Genomic DNA, 24039 nt, shown 5'->3' with positions numbered 1-24039 from the left:
TGCGCCGGAAACGGCCACAGTTCTTGACAATTGAAAGCAATGAAAATGGTAGAAGAGGAGCAGAAGCAGGAGCTGGAGCAGTCGAATTGCGTGACTGCTGCGCGGAAATTATTATCCTGATTGGAGAATGCGTTGCGAATTGAAATGGGCAGTGGCTCCATGAAGAATGCATGCGAAATGCAACTGGCCCCAATAAGGACTCTCAAAGCTGACAGCTGGCAGCTGTAAACCAATCAACTGCACTATTTGGCAGCGACTCCAAAATGCCATGAAATATTATGTGAACACTAATATGACACCTTCAACTAAATTCGCGCACAGTCAGAGCCAAAAACACACACACACACCCACAGAGAGGGAGTCACTCGCATACACAACTTCGACTCGCACGCCTTTATTTAAGTTTTTTTTGGCGTGTGAAGTTGAGCTGTGGCTCAGTTGGAATTTACGATTTGAGCGGTCAAGTTGTTGTTTGCGCTCGCGCAGCGCATGCTTTTAAGTAACGCGTCTTCCTAATGTGCGACCCCTTGGACATGGACAGTGGCCAAGTCATGGCGGCTACTCGCAGGCATTTACGGTTGCAACTCCTCCTGCTCGGTGCCCTTTTCTAAAAAGAGTGCGAAAGTGAACAGCAGCAGCAAAATGGACTGGAATATCAGTGATGGGTAAAGTTTGAAATTAGATTGTTAAACTATCTATCTGCTACGCTATCTGTGCTGTGAGCCATGGCCTTGACCACGGCTTAGTTGTTGTTGATGTTGTTGTTGTTAGCATAATGGTGCATTCATGTCTCGGGCATTACGTATACGCCCCGTGGCGTGACATGCAAATGTAAATTAAATGCCGCCCATAAATCTATATATAATTATGTACAACAGTTTGTGTACTTGTGTTTACTGTTGTTATTCTTGCTGCTGGTACTGTAATTGCCAATTGATTAGCATATTTAACTGGGTTGCGTTACGCCTTGGTCGCGAATAATAAAAATAGCCAAACTAACCAAAGGTCATTTTGGCATTGTCAAGATTAGACCGCTGGAGTATTTACAAAAAATAAATTTAAAACAATAAGTTAAAGGCTAAAAATACACTTGAAGTTGAAGAATTCCTGTTTGCAAATAAACTTTAGATATAGCAAGCTGATACTTATCTGTATCAAGTTACAGAGGCGGAGCTAAGTTGAAGGTCTAGTTTTCAAAGGACATTTACTCACCTTGTTAGAAGACTTAGTTGAAGACTATAGAATAATAAAATACTTAATGTAGTCAAGGTCTACTTTGTTTTTCAATCAATAAACTTTTTCCCTTTATTAATTCAACCATCTACTATAAATAAAAAGAGTATACATACATCTGATCCATTTTCGACTCAAGCGATTTTCCCGACTTGCTTTCGTATCTAACCACCTTGAGTTAGACGACGAATTGGGTCAACGTTTTGGCACTGTTGCTATTACAACTTGAACCCAACATGATTTGGGCAAGTTCTGCCGGAGTCGTGTTGTTTGTGTCTATTTCCGTTTTGAGGTAACAGTCACGCACGCAATTACAACTGCAGCTGACATCAGGCTTTTTGGCAAGAACTGATACAAAGCTGACACTGACAACACGCTCATGATTTATAACCATTAAGTGCTTTGCCTTTGCTACCCTTTTTGCATAAATGCATAACTATTTTTGGATTATAATCAACTTGTAGAGCATGCGAATGAAAGGCTAGTATGAAAAATTTACTCTAAGTGCAATTTATCTTGACTTGAAATTTACTGTGATACAGTTTGCATGGAATATGGAATATTTAAATAAGATTTGTACAGGTTTTTGCAATAAACTCACACGGCTTGACATGGAAAATGGTCCCTCTTAGATCACATTTCATATTAAGTATAACTTAAACTTAAAATGTTTAGATTTCAGTGGGTACTATCTAGGACGACGATTAGCTAATCCTTTGCTGGCGAACACTTTTGGCATTTGCGAAAGTTAAGATTGATGGTCTTTGCATAAAAGAATATAGCTGTGAATGCATATGCAAATCTCTTGCCCATTACAAATGCAAATATGCCGGCCATAATACAGCAAGAACCACACCGACAACAACAGAAACAGCTACAACTTTTACAACAGGAACAGGCAACAGGTGTGTGGCCTGGCCACGTCTACTGGCATTCGCGTGTGAGGAAAGGTTCATCATTTATGTGTGCCCAAACACGCCGCTGTAATTAGCCACTTTTGAATGAAATGACTCACAGTCAACTTAAAACAAAACCCATTTCCGGCTTACGATTGGTTTTGCTGGGTGGGGGGAGGGGTGATTCCAATAACTAAATGCAACTGGCGGCGGCAATCGATAGCTGGCCAATCCTTTTGCATTCGATGTAAGTCGAATAGACAATTTTCCAATTTGTTGCAATTTGTTTTATTGTCAGTTTGTCTGTCAGTTGTGTGTGTGCCTAGCAACACATGCCAGCAGGTGTGCCACACACCCGTGTGTGTGTGTGTGTGTGTTTGTGTGTGCCGGAGTTTTTTAGTAAGTTTATTCTGTGCGTGCTGGCACGCTATGAAAAAATTCCCTTAGAGCGAACCAGAGCTAAGCTAAAGGCGTAATGGTATTATTCATAAGGCACCATTTGCTTAGATTCTCTATCGTAGTGTTGATGTTTTCGCCTTAGTGCTTGGGGGTATGTTGGCCAGATCTTCTCTGCACCTTTATAAATAAAATTGATATCTTATTCGATGTTTAGTTTTTATTACAAAAAAAAAGTTGCTGATTGTCTTTGAGGTTTTTACTATTTCATGCGGTTGATTTTGAAATATATTTGGGCATATTTGGGAAATTAAATTTACTGCGAAGGCTAAGATACTTGTTGGATTCGTAAGTCCCTTTAGATATATATATAGGTATACAGGGGGTATGCGATTGTTAAGCATGCTCATCGCCGACTTTTTTTTTGTAGCACTTAATTTTTTGCCACTATTAGAAATGCCGCTTCGATTCCCTGTTATTTGCTTCCAATGGTAACGCCAAACGTTGCAAACGTATCCAAGGCTCAGACAATCGCAGCCCCCCATTTTGCCAATTTATGGCTAACAAAGTTTTCGTCTTTTGTTTGCCGTTTGCAGTGCCGAGGCGGAATTCAATTGGAATCGTTCGTTCTCGGAGCCGGATCTTTCATGCAGCCAGAAGCAGCAGCACAGCGACCGCTTTACCATCAAGCACCCCCATGAGCACATTGCCGTCGATGATCTCAAGTTCTTCCGGCGTCGTCAGCCCACACAGCTGCATACGCATAGCAACATCTGCCTCTACAATAGCGACGAGCCAACGTTATCCTTTGGTTCGTTGAAGTCAGAGTACCGTAAACATTATTGCTGCCAGGGTCACGCCCATTCGCGACCCCGTTCCCTGTTGAGGCGTGCCACATCGCTGCGTCTGGAGGGCTTAATGCAGCTACTGTCGGAGCATCAGGAGAAATATCATTGGTTCACGCCCGAGGATCTGCAGTTGTAAGTTATTTTTCCAATATTTAAACTGCGAATTTTAAATTGTTAGCAATTAAAAGTAAGATTCAAAAAGTTAAAAAAAAAGGTAAATAATCTGGAATATGAAATATGATTTGCTTGCAGTTCGCGCACGTTTCCAGTCCGCAACCCGGAGAACTTGCAGCTGGGCCGCAGCGCTGAGAGCAATGGGCTTGGCGCGATGAAGAACTCATCGTATCTGTCCTATCCCATGGTGGATAGCGGCTCGCAAATTCTGCCTCGGGAAATGTTTCGCGAGGAGCCGCCCAACCGGCTGGCGAGCGATAAGTTCAAGCGGGACGTTGCCGCCCAGGAGCAGCATCGATGCCATCTGCAGATGCGGGCAGAAGACACCGAGTACGAGGCAACACCATCCGAGTACAAGCGTCAGTTTGTCGAGCAGTTTCCCATCGAGAAGGCGCACTCCATACCCCAGATGAGCAGCATCAAGATGCAGGGCGATTTTGTCACTGTGCCCGAGTATCAGGACAGCTTCAAGATGTATGCCAACTATTCGAAGAGTGCCCCCATCAAAAAGCATGACAATCTGCGCGTCTCTGGCGCGGAACAGCAGAGCACCACAGATGATAAGCCAAGCGGCGGCGATGTGGCCGAGTATCGCGATAAATATAATGTCCCACCCAAGCACATGGTCAAAGAGAAATCGTTGAAGACGGACGACCATCTGCGGCCGCGTGGCGAGTTCACCAAAGAGGTGCCCGAGTATCATGAGAGTTTCCGTGATCCACATATCACCGAGATGCCCGAGCGGGGCAAGGTGCGGGAGCCCTACCTGCGCCTGCGTGGCAAGATCGAATTTAATCCCGAGTATCGCAACAACTATTTAGATTTCCCACGCTCGCGTCCCGTGGTACACAAGCCAGTCTCCTCATTTCGACTGCCCAATACCACCAGCACGAACACCACCAAAACCACAACCAGCACCACCCCCACCAGTCCACGTTTGGAGCGTGAGCCTGCTGCTGCTGCTGCCAGCTACTTAACTGCCGACGAATTAACTGCCACGCCCGAATACCGAAGGGCCCAGTACAATTATCAGCTGCGAGAACGGGAGCGACCACGTGAGCACGTTCCACCTGCTGCGGCTCCAGCTGCAACGCCACCTGGTAATTTGCGCAAGAGCTCGGATTCCTCGTTCGAAGCGTCTCATCTGCAGTCACAGGCCAAGCGACGTCCGTCGCGTCATCGTCAGATGAAGGAACCACCACCGGCTGTGCCCACTTTCGAGGATGTCGCCATTGGTGGCGGTGCTCAGAAACCGGCCAGATACGGTAGACGCGCCTCTGTGCTGCAAAATGCGGTCAACTGTCGCGACAAATCCTCCATCATAGAGGGTAATCCCAAGTATGCTGTGGGCTGTCGCCGAGCCAAGCAGAACACTGAAAACCAGAAGGGATCCTTTGTGGTGCTCGATGAGCCTTGTAAGCCTTCCAATTGGATGAAGAAGACTTGGTATGATTCTTAGACAAAATTCATCAATTAAAATAATAAAGAATTTACTTATTGATATATCGAATTCAATTAAGTTGTTAGTCTTTATAATGGTATTAATAAAATAAGCCCAGTTTTTGTTTAATATTTTTTTCAACTCAAATACTCCGTATTATTTGTATATATGTACATACGATTGTAGGTTTTCATCTACCATCAACAATCTGACTACTTTTTCCCAATTGTTTAATGATTTATGATCATCAGATCAACACATTTTTAAATAACACCCCTCTATTCGATTCTCACAAATTTAAGTACGATCTTGCAGCCCTGCAGGGGCTTTTTATTTATAATTAGACCTGTAGATTAATACTACTAAAACTTAAAGTTTGAAACGTGATTCTGACTTAATTTTCATTTAAAATTATACTTCCAGAAAATGCTTGTAGTGCTTGGGTCAAGACTTTCCGTAGTCATAATTTTCTCAAAATGGATCATATTTTGAAATACCCCGTTTTCTACATCACCGAAAGTTAAAGTTTAAAACAAGATTCTGAATTCATTTTCATTTCAAATTATAACCCCAAAAATATTTACTTGAGACGTGTAAGCACTTCACAAATTTATAACTTTTTCAAATGGCACCGATTTGCCAAAATCTTGGCTTTTTATTTATAGTTATTCCTGTGGGATAATATTACATTTAAAGCTGGAAACGCGATTATAGCCCGATATTTATTTTAAAATTATACTTCCAAAAAGTTATACCTAAGAAGGATCAAAACTTTCCATAGCTGTAACTTTGTCAAAATTGTAGGGGAATCTTAAAGTACCAGGACATGTTCAACAGTTAACCTACTACTATCTTTTAGAGAAAAAGTTACGATAAAGCCACGATTTTTGCTTTTCAAAAACAAGCAATAAAAGGAAGTGGTAAAATTTCATGGCGTACTTCAATTCTCTCCCTCTCTCCCACTAATGTATCGTTTCTTAACCCTCCCTACTTGTGCAAGTAAACATAAACAAACCTTGGCGGTCCCAACACGAGACCTAGTCAAGTCGTTTATCTAATCAGCGTCCATTGATAAGCGGTATTCCGAGAGAGCAATGCGCGAATCGGCGGCGCTTACTCATAAGTGGAGTGGCAGTATCATCGAGAATTTCGCAATTGAAACATGTAAAGCGCTGGAGGAGAGTGAATCAAAAGTGAAATTAGCACAAGGAATACTAAAATAAGGACATGAGTGTGGAGGTGGGTCATGCGGCAAGTCCGCCCACTCACATACTGGGCTATACGATCCGTAGCCGGACTCGTATCTATATCTCCTACATAATTCCCACCTGTCTAGCGCTACTGGTCTTTTTGCTGCAGACAGCAACCGACCTGGCACTGAGCTATCAACATTTCCGGCAACATGATGTAGGCTATGGAGTTGGTACATTAATAATAGTACTGATGCCACCGCTGCTCACCTACGTCCTGGTGCTCAGCTCCAGGGATCAGCGCAGAAGCGTTCAGGCAAATCGCAGTGCATTTGTCAGCTGTAGCCTGGGAATGCTTCAGCTGTTGCTGTTCCCATTCACGGTGCTTTACCGGTTAGTTGACAACTATTTGCTTGGCTTATCAACAAATAACTCAATGATTCATTCGTTAGGTTTACAATGCGGCTATTTTGGTCGGTTGAGGCGCTCTTCCATGAGGATGATGATGTGCAGCGCATGAAGTGTTTGGCGAAGGCAACGCAATCGTCCAGCATTGAGCTTTATTTGCTAATCCAAGCCTATGCTCAGGCAGCTCCACAGATTATACTCCAAATGTACTACATGCTCGGCGAGGATCTTTTCCGAAACTATGAAACATGTAAGGAGGGGTATTTCATAGATTAGTTGAAATTATATTAATGGTTATCATTGCAGCCACCTTGCAGGGCATGTGCCTGGTATTCGCTGCCATAGATCTGGCGGCGATTACGACTAGCTATCATCGTATTGAGAGCCAGCGACGCGTCGGTCGTTGTTATCCCTGGGCAACGCCACAGCAGATGGAGGCACAGCGCTGTCGGCTGGAGCAGAATGAGCGCTTGTGCGGCGAGGTGGAGCGTAGAAAACGGGAATCGGAACGCACTGTGACAACAAGCTTCCCCCAATCTGAGAAGATCATGGAGAACTTTCATGCCAGGCAGGGTCATAGTCAGGAAGCAACCGTTGGCACACATGAACTGAACATACGTGGTCATGATGAGGTGGACAACGATGGAATGGAAACGGTAGAGACCAAAGCCGTGCTACACACTCCCAGCGTAGCTGCTGGCAATGCCACCGACGATGATAAGATTCACCATGCCATGCCCAAATTGGTGCTGCGACGCGAGGAACTGCAGCATGTGGACAGCATCGAAGTACTAGATACTGTGCCAGAGACACCAGCGCCTCCACCACCACCATCGACGGCGCCACCAGCACTGCCCATGCTCCGGCTGCCCACAGAGAACAGTCCACCAGAGGTGGCGCCAGATTTGCGACGCACCATGTCCGATAATGAGCACAGACGTAGTCGCCGCATGACGCGGCCACTCTCCCATCTAGAGACATTCAAGGATATGCTGCTGATGAATGCACAGCTGTACATTAAAGACCATGTGCCACGGCCACCAAAGTTGCTCGTCGGACGTGTCGATGAGGAGGAGTCCAGCGATGAGCGTACTCCTCTGGTGCTGGCACAGACACCCAAAGGCACACCTCTTACTCCCAAGGATGTGGTGGACTTTTACTTTCCGCGACCCACAAAGATTGTGAATGGCATACAGCAGGATGACTTTGCGGGCAAAACCGTTGCCTTCTTTGGCTGGATAGCCTTCATCATTATGCGCATGCTGTCGCTGGCCACATTCTGTGTATTCTATCCCCGAGCCTTCTTCATCATTGTGGGCGTCCACTATGCCGTAATGCTGGCCGCCTTAGCGCTGGAGACACGCTGCCGAGGCAGCTGGAGCCGCACACTGTTCTTTCTGCTGCTTGCGTATATATACATATTTGTGCTGTTGGAGCTTCGTGTGTGCTTTAAGAGTGTGCGAAGGTGGTATGGCTGGTATCTAGTGCTCATCCTGGTGGAGAACATCACCATGACTTCCATCTGGTATGGAGCAGAAGAGTTTGAATCGTGGTGGTTTGGTTTCATTTGGGAATGGATCGTCTACAGCGGCATTCTGTTTCTGGCCACCATAATTGTTTACTACTCGATACTGCGACCCAAGGATGTCACCCTCATTGTCGAGGACGATGCACCACAGCAGACGCAACAGTCGGTTGCTTAGCAGCTTGGGCCTGTTGTCAAGCCCGGAATACTATGTTTACCTTAACAAAGCAATCATTCAAAATAGATATCATTGCTTGTATCACAATAATAAATTATTTTCGTTAGTTTAAACACAAAATGAACCAAAACGAAAACTTTCGCTTAAGGGGCAAGGGGCCTTGTCCGGCTGAAACTACCGAGACTCAGCGTAGTTTTGGGCCACCAGCCCGAAACAAAAAGCTGAGTGAGAGCCCATCATTGGCAAGCTTATAGCGTGAAATATTATTTGCTCCTTTTTTTATTACAGCTACACGTGCTAATCGTATGGAGCAATTTTTGTGGCAAGAATTTTTTGACGAATACAATCGACAGAATTCAGTTAAGGTTGATCTGGGTCCCGATCACACTGAGTACTTTGAGAATTACTGCAAGGATAAGCCGCCGGAGGATGAGGAGCGTATGGAAGCGCGGGCTAACAAGTATCCGCTCTATTGCACCACAGCCATAACTGTATGGAATCATGAGGGAGACACTACGAAGGACTTCAAAGTCAAATATTCTATGAGCAGACCCTTGGCGGAATGCTCTGAGAAATTTGGACCTTAATAGAAGTTAATTGTTCATTATTTAATTTAAGTCACTCAATGTTAATATTAAATTACCGAATCAAAACATATTAAATTTGAAACGTGATAAGCGTAACTTAAGACCATTTAAATTAACGGAACAAGTTGAACTATCGATAAGACGTTAATCGATAACTACTTCGTGTCGATTTTCTTTTAGTATAGGTGTGTGCACACTCGTTTGTAAAATAGTCGCCAGCCCTTATCTTTAACGTAATGGGACAACACTGCCGCTGACGTGTCTGTAAAAAATATCGAAGCTGAAACAGGCGGTGCAGGCTATTTAAGTGTTCTTTATTTAATATACTATAGCCCATAAGTTGCGTTTCCCAACGCCCCACAATATAGGATAATGTTGAGATTATGTAAGTAATTGCAGTAGTTTTAAATCGACGCCAAAGTCAATCGCTCCTCGTGTGCTGCATGCACTGCAAACGCCGGCAAAGGCGCTGTCGCCGTCTCGTTCTCTGCCGTTGTTGCCGGCGTCGACATTAACTTCGCTGCTGAAATCTTTTCCAATACAATTATATATATCTTCAATTTTTTCATTTTGTGCTGCGGCAGGCTTCATGCTCCTATGCGTCCTGTGCGCTGCAGCAACGACATGGAGTGCGCGCACCGTCGACAGTCATCTGGGCCCAAAGGATCTAACCCGCCTGCAAAAAGTCTTTGTCGATGGCCTAAGCTCCAACGACCTGCAGTCGATTTTCTTTGCCAGCTTAAATATCGAAACTTCTGATGCTGCGACAAAGCAAACGCTCTGTCAGAAAATTGTGACGCTGCACGCCGAATCCAAACTAAATGTGAGATACCTCTAAAACAAATCATAAAGATTTTGATGTATTGAGATTATGTACATTTGCAGAACTTTGAGAAAGACTACTACCTGATTGGGGCCAACAAAAATCTGCGTTGTACGGCAAAACTCGCCGAATCGCTGCTGTCATCGGTATATAGCTCCTTGGATGGAGAGTTGGGCACTACAACGGAGATTTACTATCGGATAGCCACACACAAGGCGCTCGGCGTGGAGATTAGTGAAGCGGCTCAGACGAAAATTGTCAAGCGGCTGCAGGAGCTGTTGAAGAAGGATGACACCTTGAGCGGTCTCGGCTATTCCTTCAATGCCGCAATCCAACTGGGACCAAGCGCCAGTTTTGTGGCAAATCGCATTGAAGATGCTGTTGTTCAGGCTGACGAAGTCGATGGCAAACTGCTACAATTCGAGGGTGGTTTGAGCATTACGGCTTTGATACTCAACGGCGTGTTTGGTGTGTCCAAGGCATTAAATAAGCCAGCACCTGTCACGGCCGAGCAGGCTGTTAAATTTGCCAACTATTTGCTGAGTCGTCGTTCTGTGCAGACTGCCAAAGGAGCGCATGTGCTCATCGAGGCGCTGAAAACAATAAGTGGAACCGAGAAGATATCGCCCGTGTGTGTTCAGCTAATTGGCAATGGACAACTGGATGCGCAGTCACCAACACTGAATGTGGCCATTGTCGATTTGCTCGGCAAGCCACTGTCGCCTGCTGTGCAGAGTGTCAGTGCCAAGATTAGTGTCAAGAAAGATAACTCAGTGCTGTCAGAGAAGATTCAGTTGGTTTCCAAATCATCTGACAAAACGACCTATGCAGCTGACTTGAGCAGCCTTAAGCCAGGACGCGGCATCTATGTGGCTGAATTGAATGGCGATGGTGTCTACAAGCAGAAAGTGCAATTCAAGGTGCTAGGACGTGTCAAGGTGCAATCTTTAGAGTTGGGCATTGCCGAATCAGATGCTAGTGCTGCTACACGCAAGCAAAGCATCAATTTTCCCAACAAATTGAAGGACACGCTAACCGCGGACAGTACGCAGAAGCTGCTGCTGAAGGCGCAGCTGGTCGATGAGCGCGACAGTAAACCAATCACCGTGCATCAGGCATTTGTGCGCCTGCACAACAAGAACACGGACAAGGAGATTATCTTCGTAGCGGAGCAAGACAGCAGTAAAGCCTACAAATTCGATATGGATGTGGGCAATCAGGCCAAGAATTTCAACTATGAAAATGGCCTGTACAACATTTATCTAACTGTCGGCGATGCCTCGTTGTCCAACTCCTTCGAGTGGCTTTTGGCCGATGTGCAGCTGAAATTCAATCAGCCCGATGGAGGTCTGTTAAAACTACAAACCCAATTCTGTGCTCAATTACTATTAATTGCATATTTTACAGAAATCAAGGCCAGCGTTGTGAGTGGACCCCTGCCTGAGATTGTGCATCAGTTCCGTGTGCCCGATAAGCGTCCGCCCCGCATTGTCTCCGATATATTCACTGGCCTGTGCATAACGCCGCTCGTCCTGCTCTTTGTCTTCTGGGCCAAATTGGGCATAAATGTGTCCAACTTCACACTGTCGCCCAGCACAATAGGATTCCATTTGGGCTTCGGCGGCATTCTGGCGCTATTTTTCGTCTTCTGGCTGCAACTGAACATGTTCCAAACGCTGCGCATGCTTATACCAATCGCAGTATTCACATTCCTTTGCGGCAATCGACTGCTGCGACGCCTCTATGCACAGCGCACGGCCAAGACTTCGGTTGCTAGTACATCGTAAGCAACACATTTCGATGGCTTTAGGGCTGTGCTCGATTAGATGATCAATTAGCCGCTGCTAATTAGGGAAACGATTATAGTTAATCTCTATCTAAAAAACTATAATTAAAAAACCCATCTTTAATAAAGCGTTTAGTGTAAGCTCTATTAAAACACAAAACTGGTCAACATTTCTAACAACAAACTGGATGACCTAAGAAGTCCTAAGAATAGCGGATGACTTGAATGGCAAACAAACTAAATTAACAAGCAAGATTTAAATATATATATTTACATATGAAACAATAACAGGCATATAACAATGACGAAATACCGCCCTATAAAAAATGTAACGTAATTTTACAAATGCGCTTTCATGAAGGGCTTCAGATATTTGTGGAATGCTTCATTCACTGGCTCCTTGTTGAGCGGATTCTTCTTGGTCGACTCAAATATGTGATCATACACATTGCCATCGTATGCGCCCAGAGCCGAGTCCAGAACGCGATCATGAAGATCGAAACTGTCGACCAGAGCAACAGCATTGGGACGCAAGCGTTTCAAGCAGCTCTCCAGACGCATCTCCAGTTTGGTAACATCCGCATCAGTCAGATCGATGAACTGCATAAGCGAAGGAGAGTGTAAGGAGTAACTATTATTTTTGAAAAGCTGATAATATGTATATACTAACGCGTAAGAAGTCACCAATACGATTGAGGCATGCGTCGACTAGGTACAGCTCCAAGACCACCTTCAGCACATCAGCCAGTGCTGGAGAGACTGTTTTGGACACAGCCATCAGTTCCTTGTACGCAGACTCTGCCAAAAAGGCGCGTCCGTGTAGCTATAAATAGAGCATGTGTTAGTATATACAAAATTTTAGTGTCTTTGCCCAGCTTACGTCTGCAGCGCCGGTTAGGAATACACCACTAAGATTGGCAGCGACCTCCGTGCAGTGACCCTGTCGACGACGCTGTTCAATTTGTTCATAAGCAACGCGCACTTTGCTGTGGATAAAAATGCATTAAAGATTGCACTAAAGAACTCAATGCAAAACTCACTTGGCAGCCACAAACTGGAATGCCTTCACAATCGACTCCAATGATCCGTCGAAATTGACAAAGTACTTTAGCTTGATGGCCTCGTTGATGTAAGCCACCGTGGGCACCAGTTCATCCCCACTTAACGCTTGGCCATATACCTTGACCAGATAACGGGCCGTCTGCAACAGCATAACGGTGTTCTCGCCCTCGTAGGTGCACACAGCCGTCGTCATGCCATAGATAGTCGGGAAATTAGAGCAGTCCATGTAGCCATGACCGCCGCATGAGAGGCGACAGGTCTCCACGCCAGCTGCTGCATCTGCGCTGCAAATGGCTTTCAGGCAACACGAGAGCGCATGCATCTCCGGCAAGCGATCCAGATTGCCCAGCTCAATTTCACCAGAGAGCACATTATACATATTCCAAATGCCATCGCCAGTCGTCTTAAAGACAATTGCCTTGGCTATTTGCGGAAACAGCTTGAGCTGCTGTGTCGTATGTTCCATAATCTGTGGCTCTGGCTCCTTCGGATCAATGGGACTCTGTCGTCGCACTGCCGAATATCGCGTGGCAATGGTGGAGGCCTTGGCCAAGCTTTGAGCCGTATCCCTAATGAGTGCACAGCGGACAAACATCATTGTGCCATAGGTGAGGACACTGTTCTTCGGCGCCACATAGGTGCCATCCGGCAGCACCTGTTGGTTCTTCATCAGCATATTGTTCAGTGGAACGCGCACATTTTTCAGTCCCAAATAACCATTATTAACCGCCTTCATGCCGAGCTTGGTGCCAATGTCCCCAATATCGATGCCGGGAAGGGGCATATGCGTATCCGTGTCCCTCAGCTGCACAATAAACGGCGCCAGTCCACGGAACTCGCCCTTGGTGTACAGCTGGGCAACGACCACGGCATGATTCGCCGTGTGTCCCACTGTGAATGATGATGAGATTTGAATTTAGTGCTGCAATGTGCTTAAGCTGCAAGTTACTCACAGCCGCCGGGCCACCACTTATATGCGCTAAGTGTGGGTGTATTGATCACAAACTGTTGCGTTTGGGCATCGTAATCTGCGCGCGTTTCCAAGCCACGCAAAAAGGTGCCATGACCCAGTTCAGTTTGTGCATAGGTGCCAATTATCTCACAGTCCCACGCTTTCGACAGCCACTCCACCTGCTGCTCCATGCTGCCCTGCAAAGCATACAAACCGATTATTTGCTTACAAATAGTTTTATTTGCATGCTAAACTGACTTGACCCATAATAGTTGGCACAAACATGACATAGTGCAGTGCAATGGGATTGCCCTCCTTCACTAGAGCAGCGCCCAGTGAGCCGCCGAGTAGAGCGCTGTCAAAGAATGGAATTACTAGATGCATCTTAGCTGGATATAATATACAATCTTTACTTGTAGGTATCTACGCCATCCTCGCCATTGGCGCGCAGTTCGCGTATCTTTTCGCCAATGAGGCATGCCTTGCGCAGACTGTTCTCGTAGAGCTCCTTGTGTGACATATATGAAGTGGGCACCTCATCATTCAGCGCTGGATCCTCCAGGAACATTTTCTCTACAATTGCCCCAAAAAGAACAGCATTTTAAATACGTGACAAGAAAACACATGTGTCATATACAAATATCTATCTGTTAATCATAATACACTTGTGTATTTCTATTACTGGGGGTACAAGCGATTAACGCAAATCACATAGATAAAGCTTATCGGCGCAGCACAATAATTTATAACACTTTCAAGTGCGGCTGAACTATGAATTTATTCGCAAATGCATAAGTACATTCAAAGTCTATAGTTCGCCGAGCGAAATGAGTTAAAAACCAGTTGGAGATGCTTTATGTTGAACAAAGTTCAACGAATATCGCATTTGATAGTGAGCTAATAATGAATGCGTAAAATTTAAATAATTTCTGCGTTTTGAATATCGTCACAAATTTTTAATGAATGGATAAGTTTGCGAAGAGACTAATAAAAACAAACACACCGAGAGGCTTGTCATGGGTTGCCAGAAAACTTGCTTGATAAGAAATATGCATCTATGGTATTATTTAATTCCCAAAGTTCACAAGGTTCACATTCTTACCGCACGTATGCATAATAAAGTGACTAAATTGCCAAATATACGCTGTGTCATGCTACTGCTGCAATTATTTGCGGTGCTGTTGAATTGCGAAATGACGCTGTGAGTGCTTTCGAGCGAAGCTCTTCAAGCCGAGCTTAAAAACCAGTTAATTGTGGTAAATGCGGAGTGCGCATTAATATATATGTGTATATGTATGTGGAGAGTCGCGCTTACCCAAGGCCTTCTTTTCTTTGTATTTGTCTGCGCCACCAGCCCAAAAGACCGAAAACTCATTTGGATCAAAGGTCGCTGTATTGCGTTCCTTCTGCAAATCGGGATTTACTTCCATTGCTGGCATTTTGCTGCAACTGCGTCAACCAAACAGTTTCACAAGCTAAAATCGGCTTAAGATATGGGAAAATATCGCGTACGTCTTCTACGACAGTTGAGTACTAACTAAAAGTGAACGTGGAGACTAAACTTGTTAAGCTCAGTTTATGTACAAGTGTACATACACTCGCAGATTTGAAAAAAATCTAATCTTACAAGCACATTGAACTGTTACCCAGCAGTAGCTATGCGATTAATTGCCTTTAATCAGTATATTCAAGTTGCGCCATTGAAAAGCAAACGCTAATTGTTATTGTTGATGCTTTGCTATTGTTGTTGGGGCTCTTTGTTTGTTCTGTGCAATCAGCTGTGCGCTAGGGCTGCAGCATACGAAATACAAAGTTGCCAGACGTTCGTTCAGCTAGGCGCGTAATTTAAACATGAAATTCTCTTATGTTGGTTTTTGCTTTAATTTATTTACTTTATTAACTAATCATGTAAGAGTTAAACATATTATTAATCTTTGGCTTAGTACATTACATAACATAGAATACAATCACGATTTTAATACAATTTTCATTAGAGTAAAAGCTGATATATGTAATTAAGCACCAAAGATCGCACTAAAGACGATGCGTCTGACTGCTGGATATCGCTATGCCCCTCTGATGCTGTCCAACGCCAGCCGACTCATAGGCACAACAGCCATTAGCGTTGCGTGTTTGCTCCAACTGCAGTCCCATATCATTGGGATACCAGTGTGCATCCTGCAGCTGTGTATAATTGACCTCGGTAGCCATGTGTGGTTCGTGACGTGGCGTCTTTGGGTAGGATTGCGCTTGAGAACTTTGCCAATCCATGCGCGCAGAGCTGAATGTGTGGCTGGAGTTGCTGTTGCGACTGTGGCCGTGTTGCATATGTTGATGAAACTCAAAGGGCCAACTCTAAAAAAATAATTTATTGGCAATTAGTACTGTACAGAATAATTTAACTAATTTTGTATATATTCAATCAATATTTTTGCACAAATAATTTTGCACAATCCAATGAAATTACTCTATAGAAATCATTCAATTTTAAAAAGAAGATTAAAAAAAATAATCACTTTAAAATTTGGACACAAAACGATAAAGAAATAACTTATCCTCCTCTTGATACTGGAAAATGTGTCTAAACGGTTGCATATCATATCATATCGATAAAGGATTGTAAAGTAATTTAGGCAGCTAAGTACTCTATTAGGGGAAACCGCACAACTATAAATGGAACAATATGACGACAAGCCGACAACGACAGCGACAGCGCCATTGTTTGTTTATACAATTTTGATTGTTTTTAGTGGCTCTTTGGGAAATGTTTTCATAGTTGAACAATAACAGCGTCATTAACGTATCTATAAAAACATAAACAGGCCAAAGACAAGACACAACACACACTCATCGTCGTCAGCCTGGGCAGCCAATGGGTAAGGGATTGCGATCTCTCCCTTTCTCTCTCTCTCTCTCTCTCTCACTCTCGCAGTTCCCACACCCAGCCCTCAATTCAAGGCGGCGCGTGCGAGTGGGATAAATTAGGGTGTAGGTATTGTCGGTACGGGTATGGGTACGGGTACGGGGGTACGATCAGTACGATCCTGACAAACGCAAACAAAACACTGCCACCATATGGACACAAGACGCCGTTCAAGCACAATATTTGCTGAAAATTTTCACGCATTCCGCTTCAGCGATTGAATAAACAAATTGTTTGAATTCGGATCTGTCTTTTTTGTTAATATATGTGGGTTATTCTATGGATATCATAGATGCATATGAGAAGATAGGGAAATCGGTAAATTGTGCATATATCCAAACTTTAAATGATTTGAAGTATTTCAGATCTGCGTGCGGGATATCTTCAAGTCGAACACTAACGAGCATTCTCACTTGTTTTAATTACATATTATGTGTTATCTAGCGCAGAGTCACAAAACGACAGTTTTTCCTTGCATGTCATTTTGTTTCTTTGGTCGCTTCAAAGTCGTGCATCTTTAAAAATAACAAGAAATACTGGCGAAGAAGAATAACCAATGTTGTTGCCCCGCACCTCGTCACCGTGGAACGTCGATGTCTCCGTGTGAGTCTGTCACTCATATTTTGTATTTTTGAAATTCACAAAAGTATCTGATTACAGGAAAGCCAGACACAAACTGAAATCACAAAATGTGATTTTTGTTTTTGTACCCACTATTGGGGGGCCCTAGCATACACCTACACCTACATAGAAGGTATAGAAGCTATAGCAGCCCTTGAGCAGATGTTGCCCAACATATAACATGTATATGATTTTTGATTTGAAGTTCCTAACATTAGGTCAGACAAACAATTATTTCACTAATTTTTAGTTGAAATCTTCAAATATTTGAAATAATTCCAATTTGTGAAAAATTTGACGAAAATACAAATTTCTAAGCGAATTCTTTAAAGCATTTCTTTTTTGAGGTTTTTAGAGCCCTATTTTCATAATAAATAACTAGATAAGATAAGTAACTGACTCTATATATGAATAAAAAAAAAAACGAATACCACAACATTCTATTTATCAAATACCTTCAAAACTGTCTTTTGAAAATGCTATAATACATTTTTATTTTAATGATTTCAATAAATCATTTCACAGGATTTTGTGCTAAATGCTTGTCTGTATATCAATGTCTAAAACGAACACAAGAACATTGTATTAATCAAACATCTCTATCAAACACCTTAAAATAAGACATTATATCTCATTTTGATCTTTATTTAAAATTTGAACTTTGTCTAGCTTTGTGTAGAAAATAACTTAGAGGCATACCCAAACTTGTTGTAAAAGAGATATGCATAGAAGGGGAATAGTTCCTACTCTGGTGCATTTGTTGTTAAAACTTTTCTTTATTTAATGATACTGTAATTGGGTTAAATGCTGTCTGTCGCTGTCGCTTAACAAAAAAATCTGTCTGAGTTTGAGCCTATCAACGCAGCCTATCATAACTGAACTGACATCTGTCACAGATTGACGTCGTCCAGCTGGAAGTGCGGCGCATCCATGTATCTATATATGTACGATATACATATAAATATGTATATATATATATACATATATACCATTCATTCAGTGTTGAATGCAACGTTAAGTGGTGCCACTGACATCACTTATACGCAGCATAAGCGAGCTGGCAAATTTGCCTTGCCACTTTGAGACTTACCATGCCGGGATGTCCAGAATTGTGAAAATTAAAAGGCGATGCAATACCGCCGACGGCAGTCCCGTAATCTGTCCCTGAATGTCGCGTATCCAGCGCATCTGTCATATCAGCAGGAGAATTGAGATTAGGATGGGTATTTGTAGTAGAAGTGCCACTGGCACTGCTCGTCTCCACAGCATTAATTAGCTGCTTAATATAAAGCGTTGCCAGACGCAATGTATCCAACTTGGACAGCTTTGTGTCCGGCGGAATGTTGGGCAATTTGGTTTTCAAACGTCCATAGGCGCTGGACAAGACCCTCATCCTCATACGCTCTCGGGCATTGGCCGCATTCCTTTGCACCGGCGGCTGGGAACCTTTTGACATTTGCATAAAGTCATAAATATATATTTGATTATAGTATAATTCCATATGCTTACTATGTGAACTGGCATCGTCATCGAAGTCATCATCATAGAGATCCAGGGGGCTGGAGGCGCGCTTTTTGCGTCGCATTAGATAATCTTTTCGAATTTTTTAGAGCACTTTCACCGGTAGTTTTCTAGAGAGAATTCTCTACAAAGGCCTTTTTTGCTAAATTATTCGTATTATTTAAGATCGTTCAGAATAAGTCGTCTATGACCGTGTTGCCGCACATTTAAAACTCATCTGATTGTTCTGCTCGGAAAATCTTCCTTTTTACACACATTCCACTCGCACTCAGTCTCCCTCTCTCTCTGTCTGTCTCTTGTTGTCTTCTGCTCTCGCAATGTTGCCTATTTTTGGCACTTGTAGGCGTGCCCCTGCTCCGTAATAGTGCCTTCTGGGCGCTACAATTGGTGGAAGCAGCGAACACATGGTGTGATCTGCTATTTTCTCTGTGCCCAGCCTGCCACGAGATTGGTCCAGCTGGTTTCTGTTGATGCTGCTGCGTCATCCCGCTGTTTACGTTTACCAAAATGAATCAATTTGTGTTTATCGAGAATATATATATTGATATTTGCTGCATGAGATCCTAACGTTACGTCTCAAGGATCCGAAGCGTGCTATATGCAGCTGGAGCCACCTGGTCTTAAATTTAATATATTTGCCTAAGCCAACGTAATCACTGCGGCATCTGATCCGCATCCCGACCTTGACAGCGCACGCGCCATTCACCAAATACCCAAATTGATATCATTGTCTTCCATTTGAAAATTGAAGGGAATGTTTTTTAGACTATTATCATATGAATAGTACAAATGTATATTCAACACACATTTATCAAGTGCGTTTTCAAAAAAATGATTGATAATACGATTATAAATTGGAATTAATAATAATAATGAAGCTTTAAAAATAAATTATGAATTTTCGTAATTAAAAAGTAAAATTGTTATTCTAATTAAAACACTTCAATAAACATTCATGCATACCAATTCTAGGCAATGGTTTGGACTTTGAAGGAGTCGTTTTGGAAACTGAAGTACTAACAGTTCCAGTGGCAGGAACCAAAGCGGAAGTATGGATTAGTTTCAGAGATGGTATGATGTCAGACTGTGGAGCTAAGTGGAGAGTGTGTACAGCTGGTGCAAACTACAAACTGACAAATGGGACAAGGTCAGCTTGGAGGTCATGAATAGAAAGCAAAATTTCGAAGTAGAAATGGCTAGCCAAGCCCCATTTGAATTTTGTGCAGATAGGTATAAAACTTTTTTTAAAAACGATTTAAGACACTGAAAAGTTGGGCTACCATGAATTGGATACCTCCAAAGTACAAACCCCGATGTACTCTTCCAAGAAGATGAATATTTTTAACCCAACTGACAAAAGGTAGATATTCCTTTTTACTATCCTTCACTCTCATTCTGTCTCTGTCTCTGTCTCGCTCAGAGTGCAGGCAGAACCATTCAAGTGGCTGGAGAAAGCCATAAATTAAATCCACACTCATCTCAATTGTTCGGAGAAAGGCGATCGTAGCACACATAAGACTGTCTGCCTCAATGTGTGTTGTGGTTAATAGTTCAATTAATTTTACTGCCCAACTATTATGACATAATGCGTGAGGTTCTTCGAAGCAGAGTACTCCCGAGTATTCGAAATACAATATGAGAGAAAAACCCACCAGACACTCTGTCGCCTCGTCTGGAATTAGTTGAGCTCGTAACTCAAACTTGAACCTTTTGTGAATGCGAGTACCCTTTCCAAAAGTATCCATTTTGAACACCTGATGTCAAACTAGTGCTTCTAAATACAATGTTTTTTATTGTTATTAAAATATAAAATACTGTTAACTTAAAGAACATTTTCTTGTTTCATATTTAGGTCACATTTGAATTGCTCTGTGCGGACTCAATCGTAACAGTCGACGTCGAATTTGAGGTATCAAAGTGTGAAGCGACCAATTCATCCAGTTCGTGGTCAAACTTGAATACGGAACGCATATCACTGTTCAGGCGACAGACGACACCAGCTGAGCCAATATTCCAGTTCCAACAAATTAGGTCACAGTTCAATGCCTTGAGATCACCTTGCAGTGATATTATGTTCTATTGAAGGTAGCACATTTTTAATTCGATTTTAATGAAAATTAGCATCTGATTTCTTACCATGGCAACTGTATAGTCAATGGAATTTATTTCGTGACCCTTCACTACAACCACTCGTATTTTGGTTTCCTGCTGATTAACGAATGCCACAACTTTCTCTTTAATAAACTCAGCACTGGCATAGTCCAGTTTCTGCTTGACATCCATCAGTGCAATCTCAAAACCGTTGATCTGCGGATATAGTTAAATACAATTTATTTATTGCACTTAAGCTTCAGTTACTTGCGTACCTTTTCAAGCGTTATGGACACCTGTGGCCGAGCGCTACTATATAGTATATAGATGAGATTAGCGATAATGCCACAGACTATGCCATATTCCAAGCTCCAAAACAAGCAGGTCAGAATTGTCACCACGAATGGAAAGAGATCGCGTTCTAGTAAAGATTTATATACAAAGATTTTTATATGCAAAGATAGTGTAATTTACACTAAAAAGATATAAAGATTATGTTGTTATCTTATAGTCTTTAAAACTTTTGTAGATAAAGATACTACTATCTAGAATCGCTTTACTCACTTTTTGATTTCCATATCTCCGCAATTCTCTCCAGCTCTACGAGAGATATCATAGCTGCTATAATAAGCGCAGCTAGCGTCGTTTTGGGTATATAGTAAAAAGTTTGGGTGAGAAAGGCTAAGGCCATGAGCACCAAGGTGCCAGTGACGGCACCACCAAGTGGTGTTCTCACACCACTGGCATTGTTGACGGCTGTGCGTGTAAAGGAACCGGTTACCGGCATGGAAAGCACAAAGCTGCCCATTATATTGCACATGCCCAGAGCAATCATTTCCTGCGAAGCATCCACTATTTTCCCCTTGGCTATGTCGATATATTAGATTATTAGACTTTTCTATTTTTATTCTATTGAGTTTACTTACAGAACGCCTTCGATATGGCCACAATCTCCAGTATGGCAATCATTGGAATGGAGGCCAGTGAAGCACCCACAGTGCTTATCATATCGCCAAAGGACACGTACTCCCCATCAACTGTGGTGCTGAAGGGCGGCAACCGAAAGGGTGGCACCCCTGCTGTAATATTACCCGTCACCCGGAAGGGCTGATTACCATCTCGACTGAGGATGTAGGCCAGAAATGTGCCAAAGATGACGGCCAGTGCATTACGAGATAGCGATAGATACTTCCACACCAAACGGTTGCCCCATTTGATCTTGGTCAGTTGCTGAAAAAACAGATTTGCTTGAATTTTGACGTGGATACCATAAGCGGACGACTTACCTTCATGAGCAGCAGGAACACCAAAGTGGTGACTCCCAGCAAGGCATCCCAGACTCTGATCGAGGGTATGTGTGTAAAGAAGTGTTTCCATGAGGGCAACAAATCATTCGAGGGACCTGCGAATATATTTCAAATTTTAGGTAAACATTTATATTAAAATGTAATAATAGAATAGTTAAACATAAATCATTACTTAAATCAATTATTATTTTCAAACGGATACAAACTTAATCTCATACCAAAAATTATTGACTGTAGATATTTTAATCTCAGTGATCAAGATTTACAATCTACAATAAATAATGATAAATCACAAGAAACGAAAAAAAAGACTTACCTTTGAGGCCAACGAGATTGTTGATCTGGGCACTTCCAATGGTGGTAGCCGCTGCCATTGTGAATCCAGTTATGACCGGAATCGATATGAATCGCACCAAAACGCCCATGTTGAAGAGGCCCAGCAGAAGAATAATACAGCCCGCCAGGAAGCAAACAAAGACCGCATAATCCGGCGTAATAGTTGCATACTGATTAACCATCAGCGCCATTATAGCAGTTGTGGCTGCGAAAAGAGAAGAAAATAAGTTTTAAAAGAAATCGACTATATCGATGTAGAATTTCATACCAATAGTGACATCCTTGCAGGAGCCAAATACGATGTAGGTGAAGCAGCCCATAAAGGCCGAGTAGAGGCCATATTGTGGCTCCAGTCCAGCCACAACTCCATACGCAATGGCCTGCGGTATTGTGGTCAATCCGACTGTGAAGCCGGCTATAAAATCTTGCACCACATAAGTGGATCGATAGCGGGGCAGCCAACGTAGGATTGGAAATTTATTGGTAATTGTTGCCGGCCGGCAAATCTTGCGTCCACTTTCCCTGATAAGCGTGCCTACATTTGGCAACTGCTCCCGGTAGAGATTCTCTACGATTGCGTGAGAAATAAAATGGCAAATTCATATGAGATTTATAGCAAAATGTTTATGACACTGATAAGAAATGGGCTTGTGTGTTTTTAAATCAAATCATAAATTGAACGATTGTTGAGAAGGTTGTTGCTTGGTAGCAGCACATCAGTCGCAGAAAACATAATAATAACCCATAATAACCCAGAGAGATAAGTAAGTTTTTATTTCAATTTGTTTCATGAATCAGACACGTCCACTTAGCTCGTATCAGCAGAAACCTTCAAAAATCTAATTTAATCTTTAAATTATGCTTATTATTAATGTTAATAAGATTATTTTAAATGGTTGTTTTCTACTTGAACACTTTTTTAATGCATTTTGTATATTTTTTCTCTCATTATGTTACATTTCTATTTGTTAAGCTTAACTCTTCCAGGGAGTACTTTAGAATTGTTATTGCATCAGTCAAGCCATATACCGGTAAATCAAATCCGAAAAATTCCGGTTTATAAGCTCTAACTTAATCGAGTAATATAAAAAAAATCCCCTGCTTCGCTGGCTTTTAAATAATACAACACAACAAATATGCAAAAGCATGGAAAGCGAGCTTAATATGCAGTCGCATTCCACAAAACTTCCAAAAAGTTTCTACATTTTCAACAGAATATGAAAAACTTTCCAACTGGCAGGAGAACAGAAAATGTAAATTGGAAATCCACCAGCTCCAAATGCATGCAAACGGATAGCAACAACTCACCTTCGTTGGCGTCGGCTCTCATAACGCTGCTACCACAAAGTTGTATTTTTTTCTTTTGGTATTTGTTAAAGCTGCAATTGTATCGGGTTCGATTTCCGCGTTAAATTATAATAACGTTCGCTCAATGCGGCTCTCCGGACCTGACTGACGCTCCAATCGCTTCGCGGTTTCATCGAAGCCCGGACTGGCTGCACAAGCAAACAAACAAAAACACACTCACAACACACTACACACACACACACACACACACACCATCACAAAGTGTATGTGTCTTATTTGGGTTAGTGTATGTGGGCCATTAATAATTTGCGAGTTTGATTACCATGTTATCTTACAAGTGTTGCAACAACAAGAGCGATAAGAATTCCGATTACAGAGATGCTTGGTAAACATTTGCAATTAAGACCCAATAAAAATTACTAATTGATATTTT

The 24039-nt window shown here is 42.6% G+C and overlaps 7 protein-coding genes across 7 annotated transcripts; 4 read left to right on the top strand and 3 right to left on the bottom strand.

The window, feature by feature from the left end:
- The first annotated feature begins 50 nt into the window (after positions 1-50).
- On the top strand, positions 51-5129 carry LOC6560131. Its single transcript, XM_043214385.1, has 3 exons — positions 51-665; positions 3122-3505; positions 3626-5129. The coding sequence occupies exons 1-3, from the start codon at positions 643-645 to the stop codon at positions 5004-5006; spliced, it is 1788 nt and encodes a 595-aa protein (XP_043070320.1). The 5' UTR covers positions 51-642; the 3' UTR covers positions 5007-5129.
- Positions 5130-5998: 869 nt separating this feature from the next.
- On the top strand, positions 5999-8409 carry LOC6560130. The gene is made up of 3 exons (XM_001987599.3): positions 5999-6571; positions 6631-6836; positions 6893-8409. The coding sequence occupies exons 1-3, from the start codon at positions 6216-6218 to the stop codon at positions 8287-8289; spliced, it is 1959 nt and encodes a 652-aa protein (XP_001987635.1). The 5' UTR covers positions 5999-6215; the 3' UTR covers positions 8290-8409.
- On the top strand, positions 8383-8959 carry LOC6560816. The gene is made up of 2 exons (XM_001987598.3): positions 8383-8514; positions 8578-8959. The coding sequence occupies exons 1-2, from the start codon at positions 8409-8411 to the stop codon at positions 8874-8876; spliced, it is 405 nt and encodes a 134-aa protein (XP_001987634.1). The 5' UTR covers positions 8383-8408; the 3' UTR covers positions 8877-8959.
- Positions 8960-9086: 127 nt separating this feature from the next.
- On the top strand, positions 9087-11645 carry LOC6560815 (dolichyl-diphosphooligosaccharide--protein glycosyltransferase subunit 2). The gene is made up of 4 exons (XM_001987597.2): positions 9087-9261; positions 9461-9699; positions 9762-11046; positions 11107-11645. Exons 1-4 carry the CDS (start codon positions 9249-9251, stop codon positions 11484-11486), a joined length of 1917 nt encoding a protein of 638 aa, XP_001987633.1. The 5' UTR covers positions 9087-9248; the 3' UTR covers positions 11487-11645.
- An 82-nt stretch (positions 11646-11727) lies between these two features.
- Positions 11728-15103, bottom strand: LOC6560814 (probable peroxisomal acyl-coenzyme A oxidase 1). Its single transcript, XM_001987596.2, has 8 exons — positions 14815-15103; positions 13913-14072; positions 13758-13854; positions 13501-13696; positions 12526-13438; positions 12366-12471; positions 12156-12308; positions 11728-12085 (listed from the first exon to the last, which is right to left on the bottom strand). The coding sequence occupies exons 1-8, from the start codon at positions 14936-14938 to the stop codon at positions 11825-11827; spliced, it is 2010 nt and encodes a 669-aa protein (XP_001987632.1). The 5' UTR covers positions 14939-15103; the 3' UTR covers positions 11728-11824.
- A 293-nt stretch (positions 15104-15396) lies between these two features.
- Positions 15397-18730, bottom strand: LOC6559636 (T-cell acute lymphocytic leukemia protein 1 homolog). Its single transcript, XM_001987595.2, has 3 exons — positions 18553-18730; positions 18134-18489; positions 15397-15854 (listed from the first exon to the last, which is right to left on the bottom strand). The coding sequence occupies exons 1-3, from the start codon at positions 18626-18628 to the stop codon at positions 15534-15536; spliced, it is 753 nt and encodes a 250-aa protein (XP_001987631.1). The 5' UTR covers positions 18629-18730; the 3' UTR covers positions 15397-15533.
- A 1606-nt stretch (positions 18731-20336) lies between these two features.
- Positions 20337-23724, bottom strand: LOC6559635 (sodium-independent sulfate anion transporter). The gene is made up of 9 exons (XM_001987594.2): positions 23607-23724; positions 22567-22866; positions 22279-22503; positions 21942-22057; positions 21582-21885; positions 21220-21522; positions 20931-21076; positions 20701-20871; positions 20337-20640 (listed from the first exon to the last, which is right to left on the bottom strand). The coding sequence occupies exons 1-9, from the start codon at positions 23626-23628 to the stop codon at positions 20413-20415; spliced, it is 1815 nt and encodes a 604-aa protein (XP_001987630.1). The 5' UTR covers positions 23629-23724; the 3' UTR covers positions 20337-20412.
- Between the last annotated feature and the right edge of the window lie 315 nt (positions 23725-24039).

Source organism: Drosophila grimshawi, unplaced genomic scaffold, assembly GCF_018153295.1.
Source record: "Drosophila grimshawi isolate 15287-2541.00 unplaced genomic scaffold, ASM1815329v1 contig_1369, whole genome shotgun sequence".
NCBI classification, from domain to species: domain Eukaryota; kingdom Metazoa; phylum Arthropoda; class Insecta; order Diptera; family Drosophilidae; genus Drosophila; species Drosophila grimshawi.
Note: the sequence above shows the minus strand (reverse complement) of the source record. Positions and strands in the feature narration are given on the sequence as shown.

Excerpts from the sequence above, each read along its gene's own strand:
- LOC6559635 (XM_001987594.2), bottom strand. The coding sequence starts at position 23,628 with ATGAGAGCCGACGCCAACGAAG. Across the intron at positions 21,886-21,941 it reads TGTTCCTGCTGCTCATGAAG|CAACTGACCAAGATCAAATG; the intron begins GTAAGTCGTCCG and ends CTGTTTTTTCAG. Across the intron at positions 21,077-21,219 it reads GGAGATATGGAAATCAAAAA|AACGCGATCTCTTTCCATTC; the intron begins GTGAGTAAAGCG and ends AATCTTTACTAG.
- LOC6559636 (XM_001987595.2), bottom strand. The coding sequence starts at position 18,628 with ATGCGACGCAAAAAGCGCGCCTCCAGCCCCCTGGATCTCTATGATGAT. Across the intron at positions 18,490-18,552 it reads TGACGATGCCAGTTCACATA|GTTCCCAGCCGCCGGTGCAA; the intron begins GTAAGCATATGG and ends AAATGTCAAAAG. Across the intron at positions 15,855-18,133 it reads ATTCTGGACATCCCGGCATG|AGTTGGCCCTTTGAGTTTCA; the intron begins GTAAGTCTCAAA and ends TTATTTTTTTAG.
- LOC6560814 (XM_001987596.2), bottom strand. The coding sequence starts at position 14,938 with ATGCCAGCAATGGAAGTAAATCCCGATTTGCAGAAGGAACGCAATACA. Across the intron at positions 13,697-13,757 it reads TGCCAACTATTATGGGTCAA|GGCAGCATGGAGCAGCAGGT; the intron begins GTCAGTTTAGCA and ends TATGCTTTGCAG. Across the intron at positions 12,472-12,525 it reads TTCCAGTTTGTGGCTGCCAA|CAAAGTGCGCGTTGCTTATG; the intron begins GTGAGTTTTGCA and ends TTTTATCCACAG.
- LOC6560816 (XM_001987598.3), top strand. The coding sequence starts at position 8,409 with ATGAACCAAAACGAAAACTTTCGCTTAAGGGGCAAGGGGCCTTGTCCG. Across the intron at positions 8,515-8,577 it reads AGCCCGAAACAAAAAGCTGA|CTACACGTGCTAATCGTATG; the intron begins GTGAGAGCCCAT and ends TTTTTATTACAG.
- LOC6560131 (XM_043214385.1), top strand. The coding sequence starts at position 643 with ATGGACTGGAATATCAGTGATGG. Across the intron at positions 666-3,121 it reads GACTGGAATATCAGTGATGG|TGCCGAGGCGGAATTCAATT; the intron begins GTAAAGTTTGAA and ends TGCCGTTTGCAG. Across the intron at positions 3,506-3,625 it reads ACGCCCGAGGATCTGCAGTT|TTCGCGCACGTTTCCAGTCC; the intron begins GTAAGTTATTTT and ends ATTTGCTTGCAG.
- LOC6560130 (XM_001987599.3), top strand. The coding sequence starts at position 6,216 with ATGAGTGTGGAGGTGGGTCATGCGGCAAGTCCGCCCACTCACATACTG. Across the intron at positions 6,572-6,630 it reads CCATTCACGGTGCTTTACCG|GTTTACAATGCGGCTATTTT; the intron begins GTTAGTTGACAA and ends TTCATTCGTTAG. Across the intron at positions 6,837-6,892 it reads TTTCCGAAACTATGAAACAT|CCACCTTGCAGGGCATGTGC; the intron begins GTAAGGAGGGGT and ends TTATCATTGCAG.
- LOC6560815 (XM_001987597.2), top strand. Across the intron at positions 9,700-9,761 it reads ACGCCGAATCCAAACTAAAT|AACTTTGAGAAAGACTACTA; the intron begins GTGAGATACCTC and ends GTACATTTGCAG. Across the intron at positions 11,047-11,106 it reads ATTCAATCAGCCCGATGGAG|AAATCAAGGCCAGCGTTGTG; the intron begins GTCTGTTAAAAC and ends CATATTTTACAG.